Genomic DNA, 15,257 nt, shown 5'->3' with positions numbered 1-15,257 from the left:
ATTAGGGTCATGAATACACCGGCCTGACCATCTATGACCTTCTTCTTCTAACCACACAGAGGAAACTGATTAAGACCCAACCGGCTGAGTTCAAACCAGGGAAAAAACCCAGACGGCCTGGGTTGGTAAAGAATTAACACAACCCAAAACAACCCAAAAACCCAAAGGGCAAAGCCCAAAAACCTAAATGGCAAAGCCCAAAAACCTAAATACAACCCAAACCACAAACCCTAACCCTAGAGGAGTGCACCAACCCCCGCCGTCTTCACCACAAACCCTAACCCTAGAGGAGTGCACCAACCCCCGCTGTCTTCACCACCACCGCTGCCGTAGCGCCTGCCAACCAAACATCACAGCCACAACAGACCAAACCCGCCGCAGATTGAAACCTACAAAACTGCCGCCCAAGCAAACCTCCATCCACCACCCGACCCCAATGGATCTTGGTTGTAAAAAAGAACAGGAGAAGGAAAATCGATCACATCTGTCCTCTCCTGTAGCTTCCGCGACAGCACAGTGCTTTAACGGACAAATTTTTGGGTGCCGAGCGAGTACCAAGTGGCTGTACCCGTCGGCGATACCAGCAGTCCAAATGTGTTTTTGACGCCCCAGATTTATTTCCTCTCTCTCCCCTCACCCAACCCCTCTCTCTCCTCTTTTTCTCTTTCTAAAATCTGGGCCGTTTAAAAGACGTTTGGACGGCTTGGATCACCAACGGAGTACCACATGTGTAGTACTAGCCCGGCACCCAAAAAATTCTCGCTTTGACGAAGAGGCTGTTTGATAAAACTGAAACTGAAAGTTGGAAAATTAAGTACTGAAAGCAGAATGCAGAATTTTTTAAGCTGAAAAACTGTTTGATAAATATATTAACCATTGAATTAAAAAAATAATGAATTAATTTTATTTTCGATTCTCTCTTAATTTACTAATGGTCACAATATACTCATGGTAATGGTGGAGTGGTGATTGTTGTGGTGGTAGGTTGGTGGTGATGGAGTGAGGGTGTTGGTGGGGGAGTGGTGAGGGTGGGAATGGAGTGAGAGTGGTGGTGGTGTAATGGTGGGGTGGCACTGACGTGAGTGATGGTGGTGTAATGGTGGCGGTGGAGTGGTGGTTGTGCAATTAATGGTGGCGTTGTGGTAGTGGCGACGGCGACGGCGACAGCGACGGCGTGGTAGTGGTAGTGTGGTGGTGGTGTAGTGGTGGTATTGGTGGTGGTGTAGTGGTGGAAGCAGTGGTGGTGATGAGTGGTGGCAGTGGAGTGGTGGTTGTGCAATGGTGGCGTTATGGATCGAGGTGGTGGCAGCAGCAACATGGTAGTGGTGGTAGCGATCGATGTGGTGGTGGTGGTGTAGTGGTGAGTGGTGGTGGTTGTGCAATGGTGGTGTTATGGTGGCGGCAGCGGCGTGGTAGCGGTGGTGGCAACGTGGTGGTGGGCTAGAGTGGTGGAGGTGGTGGAGTGGGGGTGGTGGTGGAGGATTGATGGTGATGGTGGTGAAGTGGTAGTGGTAGTGGTGGTGGTGGTGGAGTGCTAGCGGTGATGGTTGTGGTGGAGTGGTTGTAGGAGTGGTGGTGGCTTGGTGGTGGTATGGTGGCTGAATGCAAGTACACAAAAATTTAGCCAGAATTATGTAGCTCAAAGCTACTTAATTTTTTTTCAACTTTTTAGCCTATATTTTAAGTAGCACTTAATTTGTTAAGTAATGTAAAATGTGGTTATCAAACCTACTGAATCACTTATTACTTAATTGATTCAGTTTTAAGTACTGAATTCAGGTTATTAAACAACCCCGCAACCCCCGTTTGGCTAAATAAGCCAAGTGACTTATTTTTTTGGCTTTATTCAAATTTTTTTCTGTATTTGTTAGTTTTTCGTCAATTTTTTGGGGATTATTGCATCGTCATGACGAGAGAAATTTAAAAAATAAAAAATTATGATCGAAATCAATTTTTTTGAATAAAGACGAAAATAAGCCAATAAGCCAATTTTTTCGTTTTTATTCAAATTTTTTTTGATTTCGATTATAATTTTTTACTTTTTAAATTCTTCTCGTCATGACGATTCAATAATTCTCAAAAAATTGACGAAAAACTATAAATACGAAAAAAATTTGAATAAAGATAAAAAAATAAACCACTTCGCTTATTTAGCCGAACGTGGTAACCTAAGTTCCAAAAAATATACTCCTATATTATCTTCCCTGATCTTCTCAGCTGATGAGAACACTTTTGTAGGGCCAAACCGACAATCATCCACTAGAAATTAACCCACAAAAACTAAATTAAAGGACAATCAACCGGTGGGTTGGTGAGAGTCGTTGGACCCACATCACTGGATCTCTATCATCAGCGTTTTTTTGTTTATACAACAAATGAGGTATACCGCACTCGAAAGGATGAGAATCCACTTAGAATCGGCTAGCATAGAATTAACACTGACAAAGAACAGTTAGAAGCAGCTAGGAGGGAAACCACTTAACGCTCTCATGCGACTATCCACGGGAACATTCACCTCCCATTAAACTCACACCTATTTGGGTCATCATCAGCATTGAGTTCAGCTAGAATCCAACTCTCTTCTGTACAACATGAAAAATAATTTCATGGTCAGCCAAAATCAACTTAGAGCATCTCCCACCCATGACTTCATATTGAAGATGTTAAACTTTTTTTGAAAGCTTACGTGGCATTTTGGCATTTTCAATATGACATCAAAGCCTTCCTTTCCAACTTTTGTGCCAAATTCTATTTATTTAACATCAAACTATTCCTCTCCAACTCTTAATGTCAAAATCCAAATAGTCATTTTTGAAATTTGGCAAGCAAGATGTAGGTAGTCAAAGTTGGCATGCTTCCTCCTCCCTTCATCCATGTCAAAAGCCACGTAGGATTTAGCCTAACAGAAGACATCTGGGTTGGTTTGTCAATTAGTGTCAAATATTACCGTTACAAGCTCCACATCAGATTTGACAACTCCCGTTGGAGATGCTCTTAGCCCCCACATGGTCACATTTGACATTGCACGCTCTCTCTCTCCAAATAAAGGTGGGCATGCATAGTTGAACACTCTCTCACTTTTACTATGGTCACTCCCATGCTGGCATTCGAAGGGGACTATTCCGCGGCTATCATCGTCATTTGCGGTGGGGTCCTATATGGCGCCTACCTTAGTCAAAATGCGGATAGTCCGGCCCTCGGGAGTTGCGGACGGATTGTGGCGACTTTACCTGATCCCGTTTGGGAGATGGAGGAAATGCCGTTTGTTCGGATCATGGGGGACATGGTGATGCTACCAATAGGAGATGTATTAATCATCAACGGAGCTCAAGCTAGGACGCATGCAAGGGTATAGATTGATGACAAACCCATGTTTGAACCTGGTTCTATACCAACCCGACCAACCTGAGGGATCCCGGTTTATGACGCTAAACCCCGGTTTAATCCCCAGATTGTACCACTCGACCGCGAATTTATTGCCTGACTACAGAGTTTTGCTCGCTAGAAGTAACACAAATTACTACTACACTTTTGACGGGGATTTCCCGATGGAGCTGGGAATCGAGGCATTTTCGCCGGAGTATATGGTGGCGGACCCTGCGATTTGAGACCGGTGGTGGTGGAGATGCCGGAAATGGTGCATTACGTGAAGGATTTTGAGATGTTTATACTAGTACTGTTGCCGGTGGTTGGGATAGTGGAGGTGAATCTGTTGGCGTGAATCGTGTAAATATTATTCTTTTCCTTACTTAGCTATTTGTACTACGCGTATTCCTTATTTAGCTTTGTGTACTACGTAACTAGTGTAGTGCAGTACATCTTGTAATCCTATATAATGCCTCTTCTAAGGTTTAGAAATATATAGAAAATTTAGCCTATTTGATTTATTGCTCTTATCTGAATCTAGCCAGCGCGCCTTTTACCACGCATTCAGTTTCTCAAGGGCGGAGATTGGTAAAGTTGGTTGTCACGAGTGCAACGCTAGACGTATAGTGGACGATACAGGATTGAGTGTACGATGCTACCCAATGGGATGGTGGCACCGCCGAGGTACTATATTATGTTTGCAGTTAACCAGGGCGTACCAAGTGTCGCTAGTTGGGTCAATTTAATCTCCTGATTTTTTCAGATATTAACTTATCGGTTATTACTACACTAGATTTTGGGAGGGTCCATTTCAATGATAGAGTCCTGATTAATTTTTTATGATGTAGATTATCTTGTAGGTTCCTCTTTTTATTCATTCCAAAAAGTGGCGGCAATAATGGCATTACTTTTCTCTCTCTTCATCCAAGTCATTTTTAATTTACGAGTCTGGTTGAGTTGTTGCCATCGAATTGTTCTGGCAACGAAGTGGGAACGTTACTAGATATCACCGAGTTCTTTTGATATATAGATAGATAAACTTTGAATTTTTTTGACAAAAAATGCATTAAATTAAGTTCTCATTTGCAAAGCGGACAGTCTTTTTATAGTGAAAGGAGTATATCATTCCGTTACATGACAACTGCATTTCAATGAGAGGTTAGGGCTTAAGACATCAAAACTACATCATCCTTTGAATAATTAATATCCAATCACTTAAAAAAAGCGTTCCTTTATAGTAATATATTTTTGTTGTTTCAAAAAAAAAAGCGTTCCTTCGAGAATGAAATGTTCGTGACAACTATACTTGTATGGGATTCCACGAAATCAATACTGTATAATTTTTTGGAAAATCAAAATACCACTATCAGTTAAAAAAAATGTTCCTTTTAGAAAGAATTAAACCATTAGGACATTTATTGACCAAATTGGTTGCTCTTTTAATTGTTCAGGTCTTTGAGCTTCAATCCTCAAGAATCAAGTTATAGATTGGATATTAAGACGTTAATTTCTTAGTCCATATACTTATCAAGTTCTGCCCTAAAATGTAAGGTCACAGATAGATATTCTTTTTTGAATCTACTTGCAATTCCCGAGAGATCAGAGGCGATTGTCCACTAAATCTCCCTCATAATCTCTCTACCAGTATTCTTAGCTTTTGATTAGACTATTGATTAATTACATTTTATATATGTATACTCTATATTTTTTAGTGAAAGATTTTATTATTAAAAAGTCTGATAAGAAAACGCGGTGGTTTAGGAAAATTTATTCTTTGATGCTGTTGTGGATATGACTCGGCTATTGAGGGTGATGTATTTGCTAACTGCTACCGTTGATAATGATACTATTGCGCAATGGTTTCAAAATTTGAAAAGTCGTTGAGGATAATGGTTTTCTGTTGCAGGAAGAATGGACTATCACCATCCTCGTACGTATGGCGGCAACGTCAAATATATAGACAAATAAGTAACCCGAATGGTTTTAGTTGTGCATGAGACATTCTTTCTTTCCAAAAAGTTTATTCCTCAAATAGTTGGAAGGTCGATTTCTACTAAGATAGTATAATATTTCCAAATCTTGAGCCACTTAAAATTTGCACAACCGACAGCTTCAAGTACTTAAAATTTGCACAACCGACACTTTTAACTGCTTGGAAGGTTGCCGGCCGAGAAGCAATCAATAAAACTTAGGTCCCGTTCCAAAACGGGTTTTAAGCCCTTATTTTTTAAGAAGACAATTTCAAGCTTAAAAATTATGGGTTTATTGAAATATAAAAATACGCATTATGGATCTTGTTTGAAAGATCTCGATGAGATCTTTTATACGATGCAAAAAAATTAAAAAATTATTTTTCATTTACATTATTTTTGAATTTAAAAATGTAAAATAAGTTGCTTATTTTTTAAGAAAATTTCTGGAACGGAGTCTTAGTACTCCACAAAGAAGGTCGTTACAGAGACAGTTACTGTAAGGATCTTTTATTGTCCGACTTTTAAGGTAGTTGTTTCCAAAGATTTCGTATTTTCACGGATGTTCTCAGCGGATGAGAACTGCATTCCACTAGAAATTAAGCGGGAAATTTAAAAAAAAAAATCAAACCGTTGGCGGGTGTGAGTCATCGGACCCACATCAGTGGACTCCGTCCACAACTAGGCTAGAGGAGTATATTGCAATGAGTTACATGAGTTCCGCTAAGGATTTTTTGGGATTTTAATTAATTAATTAATTATTATAAGTGTACTTATAAGTTAAGAGATTAAATTCTTTACACCGTCGGTGTAACTATTTGTTTTCTTCAAATTAATTATATTGTGCTACGTCGTCATGTTTTATGGATTGGGACCACTGTTTTGCAACGTGACGCAATATAATTGAATTGAAGGAAACAAATATTTACACTGGTAGTGTAAAGAATTTATTCTCATATGTTATTTAAATGTTGTTTGTCTTAGCTTCAGTGTCTATTCAGCCCACAACATCAAATACTCTGCCTTGTTCGGATGGGTATTTGGAAAAAAAAAATTCCAACTCAAAAAATATTAATTACCCTTATTTTCATTAATTACTCTCATTTCTTTCTCCACTCATTACCACTATCTCAAATCATTATTCTCATTTCTCTCTCTATCTCTTTCCACTTATTACTTATATCTCTAATTATTACTCTAATTTCTCTCTCCACTAATTATCCCAAAAACCAAACCCGAAAATTCTCAAAAACCCATCCGAACAAGGAGCATTCTTTGAGTTTGACTAGGAATACTGTAAATCCATTTTCATCCTTTCAAAAATTTCAGCTAGAGCAAAAAATTGCCTTTCCATTTACAGCGATAGACCCAAATAGAACCAAAAATTGAAAGTTCACTACAAATATATAAAAAATCGGAACAAATGGGCGTGTGAGAAACATTCATTCAGGTGAAAGGTAGAACAATCCAAGAAAGTATGTGAAGAACCAGATCTATCTGGAATCGCACTTACTTGAAAATCCTGGTCGTAGAATCGGCTGAGGGTTGAAAACGTACTAGGGGCAAAATGGACATTTTACTTTTTTTTTTTTGTTTTGGGCGCTCGATTGGGTTGTCTATAAGTTGTGGAGAAAACTTTTAAGAGGAACAATGTGGCTTTGGCTTTTTGTAAAGCCAAAAAGTCTAAGCGGAACTAAGCCTTATAACGGAAAAAATTTCAACCACAAAAAAAAAAAAAATTACCAATATTCTTGCATTCCGTAGTCAAACAAAAAGCACAACACATTTCTTAAGACAAATTATTCCACCGAAAAAGAACAAAAGAAATTTAACAATCTATGAAAGTGGAACCCGACGTTCTTTCAAATTTTGAAAATCATCCAAAATTGACTATGAACTAAATTTCATTGCAATTTTCCTTTCAATATATAACTATAAGTCTATAACTGATAGGGGCAAATGAATGTCGAGGACGGAGGTGCCAACTTTGTTGGAATGTCAGTTTCTCCTCGTAGTGATGTCATATATTTTGGATCATTTTAATCGTTTTAATGATTAATAAATTTCTTTTGCCAATAAAAAAAAATGTCTATTAACTGAAGAAACCACTATTGACCCCATCCCTAGCTTTCTTCCAATTTCGAATGGTTTCAAAAATTAAAACGGGTTCAATTTTCGGTTCCCAGAGAGATGTTGCGAGGAAGAAATACAGAGAAAACAAAACGTTGACATAAAGAGGGTTGTTTATTTTTATACTATCTGGAAAGAGTTTTAAAGTGACATCACGTAGCACACAAACTCAATAAAACCCATGTTTTGCCTTGGTCGGTGAGTGTATGAGAATCCTTAACACCTATCCCAGTTGGGATTACACAATTTCACATGCAGCACTTTCTCCCTCCTCCTATCTCTAATTCTCTATATATATCTCAGTTCAAATAACGGTAGTTACACATAGCTGAAGACTCTCTCTCTCTCTCTCTCTCTCTCTCTCTCTCTCTCTCTCTCTCCCTCCCTCCCTCCCTTTCACTATGGGCGCTCCCATCTTCTTGTGTCTACAATTCCTCTGCTTGGCCTTCACAATCATCCCAACAAGTGCCCAGGACCTGGGCACGTGGGCAACCCTGGTTCAAAACGCCGGCATTTCCTCCATGCACACCGTCGTCACCAGGTACAACAACGTCGTCCTCCTCGACCGGACCGACATCGGCGCGTCCCAGTTAATGCTCCCAAGCGGCACATGCCGCTACGACGCAAACGACCAGAGTTTACAGTACGATTGCTACGCCCACTCCGCTGTCCTCGACCTCTACAGCAACTCAATCCGCCCCCTCGAGATCCTAACTGACACGTGGTGCTCCTCGGGCCAATACCTCCCTGACGGCACCCTACTCCACACCGGCGGCTTCAACGACGGCACCCAGAAGTTCCGAATGTTCACCCCCTGCGATGCTGGTTCCTACTGCAATTGGGTAGAGCTTGAAAACATCCAGTTGTACGATGGGCGTTGGTACGCCACAAATCAGATACTCCCCGATGGTACTATCATAATAATCGGGGGCATCAGCGTCAACACCTTGGAGTTTTACCCACAGCGATCTGGCGGCGCGGTCTATTTCCCGTTCCTTGGCCAGGCGGCAGATGACCAGGGGGATAACTTGTATCCCTACGTTCACCTTCTCCCCAGCGGACATCTATTTATATTTGATGACACTCAAGCCGTGCTATACGATTACAATGCAAACGTGATTGTAACAACTTATCCTCCGCTGCAGGGGGGCCCACGTAACTACCCGTCTGCAGGATCCTCTGTTATGCTGGCATTGGAAGGGGACTATTCCACGGCGGAAATTGTCATTTGCGGTGGGTCTCAGTACAATGCCTACCTTAATCAGACTATATATGAACCTGCCCAAGCGACTTGTGGGCGGATTGTGGCGACTGATCCCAACCCCTTTTGGGAGATGGATACCATGCCGATTGTTCGGAACATGGGGGACATGGTGATGCTACCAACAGGAGAAGTAATAATCATCAACGGAGCTCAGGCGGGGTCACAAGGATTTGGATTGGCAACGAACCCGTGTTTGACCCCGGTTCTTTACCAACCCGACTTACCTCTGGGATCCCGATTTACCCCACTAACTCCTGGTACAATCCCCAGATTGTACCACTCGACCGCGAATTTATTACCCGACGGGAGAATTTTGCTCGCCGGAAGTAACACGCATTACTACTACACTTACGACGGGCAGTACCCGACGGAGCTGGCTATCGAGGCGTTTTCGCCGGGGTATTTGGCACCAGACAACGCAAATTATCAGCCGCAGGTGGTTACAGCACCAACAACGGTTGGGTACGGACAGTCTTTTGAGGTATTTATAACGGTGCCGAATTTGGTGGGTGGGACAGTGGCGGTGAATTTCGTAAGTGCGCCTTTCACTACACACTCATTTTCACAAGGGCAGAGATTGGTAAACTTGGCTATCACCGGTCCCCAGCCGAACGGTACTACGTACCAAATTGGGTGTACGTCACCTCCCAGCGGGAATGTGGCGCCGCCAAGTTACTATATGATGTTTGTGGTTAACAATGGAGTGCCAAGTGCTGCTAATTGGGTCCAGTTGATCGCCTAAACAACTGCTGGTGTATGCATCTGTAAATGTATTAATTCCAAGCGTCTTCAAATGTTGGCTTCCTTTTGTTTTTATTTGTTTATGTCGTCTCGACAATGTTTTCAAGAAGTTATTGCGAAAGTGTTGATAAAACACATTTGTTGTTAAGATTTGGTTTCACTCTTGTATCCTGCACGTAAAAATAAGAAAATGTGGTCTATATTTGTCCAATTCTTTTAGTTTCGTTGGTAGTTGATTGATTACTGTACAACGAACTTTTCTAAAAAATCTAACACCTGTTTATATATTCAAAAGAAATGTTATTAATAATAAAAGAACTGGCTTAAGAATTTGTAAGCATCTATAAAAAGTTAAGCACTAGTTTATATATATTTCCTTTTAACATGGATATATGAATGCAAGGTTATATGATCTTTTATTATATATACACGGCCATAATTTGGTAGTTGTATCAATCGATCGATCATGCATCTATGAAAATGTTCTGGTATTATTTTCATGATATCCACGAAAATGCGAGGAATTTATCACCATCCATCGTGGTTTATAGCGTATGTTATGAATACATCACAAAGCCGCAAATAAATGTAACAATTTACTGTAACACCTAAGGTGTTTAATTAAGGTAATTAATTATGGTTATCTAAGTATAAGTTAATCATAGATGTTAAATTATGCCGTATTAAATGCTTACGTGTCCTCTACGTGCTTTGTGACACACACAAGTTATGTCTGCATTATATGCCATGTATATAATTTATGTGTTATGTGATGAGAATTTTATATGGTAAAATAATTGTATTTAACCAAATTCATGTATCACCATATGAAACATTTTAGACCACACCAAATAGGATAATTTTTCTCCCTTGAGAGAAAAATATCAGCCATCTCCTCTCTCTCTCTCTCTCTCTCTCTCTCTCTCTCTCTCTCTCTCTCTCTCTCTCTCTCCCAAGAATTCAAGAAACCTCAGTGATCTTCTACTTCTAATGTTTCAATCTAGGACCAAATGAAGTTCCTAGAGCTAAATTAACCCTCAATTCCATCTCTTATCCAAGTATTTGGATCTCGCAATCCATGATCTAAACGTAGAAGTGATGAGTTTTCTTGTATAGCATGAATCTTTAAGTATGCATCTTAGAGAATATATAAGATAATTTGCTTGAAATTATGCAATGATATTGTTTAGATGATGTATTTCTATAGTTTGGTTTGGTAAAAGAAGAGAATAAGCCCTCGTTTTGAAAAAAAAAGGAGAGTTTGAAGAAATTCTGTCCAAAGATCTACTTAATTTTATACCCTAAAGTCATGAATTTTTGACATAGTAAAACATCTCATAATTTTACGAAATATTTATTGAATGTTCCTCTATGAGTCTTATATGTTGTGTAAAGATTTCAAGTTCAAATTTCTTAAAACGAAGTCTACAAAAATCACACACTAAGCTGCACTCTATTTTTGCTGTTACTACTAAATCTGTGTTTTGGTCTTTAATTTTGGGTGTGTTTGACCTAGTTCCTCACCTTATTATATTCTATAATTTTTATTTGAGGTGCCCATATGTGTCTAGTAGATTGTATCAAAAAATTAGAGTAAAATTCATGGGGAATAGTGTTAAACAATTCTTTTACTAAGCTGCGCGCGTTCTGTTACGGATTGTACTGAATTCTGCATAACTAGTCTTTATTCTTATAATTCATGAGCATAGGTCTTGACCTCGTTAATTGTTGAAATTTTTTGATAGCATATGATCAATATGAGTCATCTTTATGTGGTAAAATTCTTTAAGACATAACTCGTTATGGTTTGTTCACATAAATTCGTCAAGTGAGTGTTGGTTTTTTCATGAGCTCTGTGTGAATGATATGCGTGCATATATAATATGTAGGAATCGGTGAACAAGAGAAGGATTTAAAGGAGTCAACTTGACATTTTTTGACGCACAAATTAAGGAGTGTCAGTCACCTCATACTTTGAAATGGAAAATTTTATGAACTGTCTTTTCTATAAAATGTGATTTGGTTTTTCTATGTTATGAAGTGAGATGTTTGTGTGTTGAGCGATACGTTATAATGAAAATGTTTCGTAATGTGTTTTTCCAAGATGTTAATTTGAAGTCTATTTATGTTATAAATTTTATTTTCTAAAATGTTCGAAGTCTATGTATGTTACACACATAATAAAGGCACAACTCTAAGTAGTGTTCGGTTTTGGGCTATGTAAATAATGTTGTAGCAGGATGATGGAATAAATGTGAGTTTATTTATTTATTTCCATTCGAAGTTCCGCTGCTATTTGTAAGTTAATTATCCCTTTTTAGGTTAATTAATATGATGGTTTAGAATTGGGGGAAACCTTCTCGATCGTTCTCACTTTGAGAGACGTTTTTTTATTTATCTCTTTATGAATTTTGTTCATTCTTTCCACGGTTTAAACCCCTTTAGTATCTAATCCCAGTGGAACTCAACTCAAAAGATGTTTGGGGTCCACTTAAAATTCGGCTCAAAGTTACCAAAAACTCTTAAACAAAATGCCTATTTCAACCACCATTTGGACGATCGATACCATGTGGTTCAAATATTTTAGGTCAATTTGGCGTCTAACTGAAATGCAGAACCGTTCAATTTTTAGATTCCGTGAATCATAAAGTTCATGTGAAAATTAGTTTGATTAATTAGATATATGAATCGGTGATCAGCTAGATACATCAGTGTTACAAAAAAAATAAATAGTCACGAGGGATCGATGCGAAAGAAAACAAAGAAATGTGAGCAGGATGGGGGAGGATAAAGATGAGGAAGATACAAAGAGAGACGATCAAAATGGGCAGGATGGGGACGATGATGGTAATGATGAGGAAGATATAAGAAAGATAGAGAGGATGGGAGGATAAGGATCGAAGAGTACACAAAAAATACTGGGAAGAGGCCAATTGAACAAGTTCAACAGAAATGTGTTAAGCTTTGTATCTCATTTATGCCGATGAAGCTAAGTTTTGGACTCCAAAACCCCAAAAGGTTGGCCAAGTGGTCAAGATCTCGGACTTAAGGGTTTGCTTTTTCATAAAGTCTTTTGTTTGAAATCTCTCAGGAACTATAAGTTATGTGGGGATGAGCTCAGCGTAGTCCATACAGAGTCTTGCTTTGATTCAAATTGGGACCCCTCGCAAAAGGAGCGACGGGTGAATTTCCCGAAATTAGTCAAATTGTGCATAAGTTGGACCCGAACACTTTGAGATTTACCGGCCGGTCTTAAGGAGTTGTGTAAAATTCCCATTAAGTATTAATCATGTTTTAATTTATATCTAAGTCTAGTTGCCTCCGCAACGGGCCGTCCTTGTTGGTTCTTTTTAAAATTAGGCTGGAGTGCGTGGGAAGTCCACCAAAAAAAGGGAGACCGGCCCATAATTTTTTTCGTTATCCCAACAAAAAAGTAAATTGATTCCAAGCACTGGAGGTGAGTATTGGGCAGGCCCAAAACACCTGAACTACAAAGTGCAGTCCAGTTGAGACTCCAAGCATGTGAGCAAAAGCCTTTGACTATGCAGGGTTGGCCTATTCATAGCTCACCACGTTCTAACTGGAGTATTTAGCTGTGCTATTAACAAAGAGAGAATCCATGTCGAGTTTAGTTCTTCGTACCCATTTGCCACTTCTAGTATTTACTATTTAGTGACCTCAAAGTCTAGTTATGGGTTCAGATTACTTATTTGGTCTCTCTCTTTTTTTCTTTTTTTTAACTCAACGATGCATTTTTTTATTGGCAAAAAAAAAAATTATTAAGAAAAAAACTCGATAGGGTACGTCGAGAAGGAGTAAACAAGAATCAATGAGAGGGAGAACCCAATCGAATTATGTGCTGAGAGAACTTCCCCAAAAAGAAGTCATCCAATAGAGAGGTGAATGACAAGAGAACAAAAGTTAAGGAAAAAGATAAGCAACTCAACGATGCATTATAAACTTAAATTAAGAGTTTACAAATCGGGGGTATACAATCCTAATTAAATCTACATAAAGTAAATTAGCAATACAAATTAGAATGTAAGGGTAGATATGAAAATCTCCCACCGATATCGGTGCGTCAATTTGTCAATGCATCCGCACAATGATTTGATTCACGGTAGATATGCTTAATGGACACCGCTTTAAATTCCTCTATTAGAGACCTGCAATCAAGTAAAATGTTAAAAAGTGAATGGTTTGCCGTATGATGATCATTAATGAGTTGTAGCACACCCAAAGCATCAATTTTAATTTCCATACTACTTATAAGTTTTACACCCCTGTTTACAACCATTAGTATCCAGAGAAATATTGAAATTATCATCTCTCTCCATATCTTCCTCATCATCGCTGTCAGAAAAAAGCACCCTCCTTTCCAATCTAAGGAAACATAGGAAGAATTGGAGACACATGCACTTCGTTCTTTTTTTGACAGCGATGATAAGGATGATACTGAATAAACTAGAGTAATAGTGAAATTATCAAGTAATTTCGGAATTTTTTCCTTTCACCAACATCGCAAAAGAATTAAAAACCATATTCACTCTTCCTGTCATTATCAAAGAATTAAAGTTTTTCATTGGGAAAGTACTAAATAACTGAGGGGTGTTTCCGGTTGTGAAAAATTTATAGATTTTTATTTGTGGTTGAGAAGTTGTTAGGTATTTTCAGTAGTAAATAAGTTGATGAGTTTGTGAGTAAAGTAATTGAAGCAAAAAAAAAATTTTGTTGACAAATTTTTTGTTAGTGAAAACGATATGGTAAAATGATGAAACTTTTTTTATTAGTGAAAACGAAATGGTAAAATACGTTAAAATTTTTGTGATTTTTGTTAGTGGAAACACCCCGTAATCACTTGCGCCACATACAGCCAAAAAAAAAAACGCAAAAGGAAGTAGTTTATGAAAGTCAAACTTTCATCTTTAGGACCACCGACTAGTCGACTACGCCATGCCAACCACAAACAATAAGAAAATACCAACACCAAAATATAAGTCAATCATCCGTAGTTGAAAAAACTATATTGCGTAAATTAATGACTAAAATATGTTAAAGAGGAGGTAGCAAAATCAAAAGAAAACATATTTGAAGTGTCATATATATAGCAAAAGACATTTCAAGGGAGGCAGTGACGGATTCAGGAATTTCTTATAGAGGGGTCCCTTTTTTAGAACTGGCCCTATATGTTTGAAAGCGTAGGCGAACTCACATCAATTTTTATTATTCAATTTGAAAATGAATATATATATATATATGTATATCATATTTTAGTCATTTACGCAACATAGTTTTTTCAACTACGAATGACTGACTTATATTTTGATGTTGGTATTTTCTTCTTGTTTGTGGAGGTAGCAAAATCAAAAGAATAACATATTTGAAACGTCATATAGCAAAAGACATTACAAAACATTTTTGAAGTGTCTACGCCATTTAGTGTAGTTCTCTAACTCTTCAAGTTTGAAAAGTGACAAATGATTTTTCAAATTGTCCCATATATGATTGGTGAGTTAATATAATTCTTGACAAAGTAAATGGTTCAGGGAAGCGTATGACAACAAAAACTATTTGCACAAAGTAATCATGAACAAATTTGGACAAGAGATATTACTCACTACTCTACGAACAAACTATAATGAGAAAACTCTCAATTTTTCTTTAATTGAATAACAGCCACCTTGTCCTAAGGCTTACAACTCAATTTATAATATCCTAGAAATACTAAAATGAAAATTAAAATAATGAAAAACTAAATCTATGTCTTGGAGAACAAGAAACAATAA

At 38.2% G+C, this 15,257-nt stretch overlaps 1 protein-coding gene and 1 pseudogene across 1 annotated transcript; both read left to right on the top strand.

Annotated features, from left to right (window-relative positions):
• Nucleotides 1–3,085: 3,085 nt before the first annotated feature.
• Nucleotides 3,086–4,120, top strand: LOC131327895 (aldehyde oxidase GLOX-like; annotated as a pseudogene).
• A 3,558-nt stretch (nt 4,121–7,678) lies between these two features.
• LOC131326215 (aldehyde oxidase GLOX-like) lies at nt 7,679–9,682 on the top strand. Its single transcript, XM_058358902.1, has one exon. It carries the CDS (start codon nt 7,868–7,870, stop codon nt 9,470–9,472), a length of 1,605 nt encoding a protein of 534 aa, XP_058214885.1. The 5' UTR covers nt 7,679–7,867; the 3' UTR covers nt 9,473–9,682.
• The last annotated feature ends 5,575 nt before the right edge of the window (nt 9,683–15,257 follow it).

This window comes from Rhododendron vialii, chromosome 5a (genome assembly GCF_030253575.1).
Source record: "Rhododendron vialii isolate Sample 1 chromosome 5a, ASM3025357v1".
Taxonomy (NCBI): Eukaryota; Viridiplantae; Streptophyta; class Magnoliopsida; order Ericales; family Ericaceae; genus Rhododendron; species Rhododendron vialii.
Note: the sequence above shows the minus strand (reverse complement) of the source record. Positions and strands in the feature narration are given on the sequence as shown.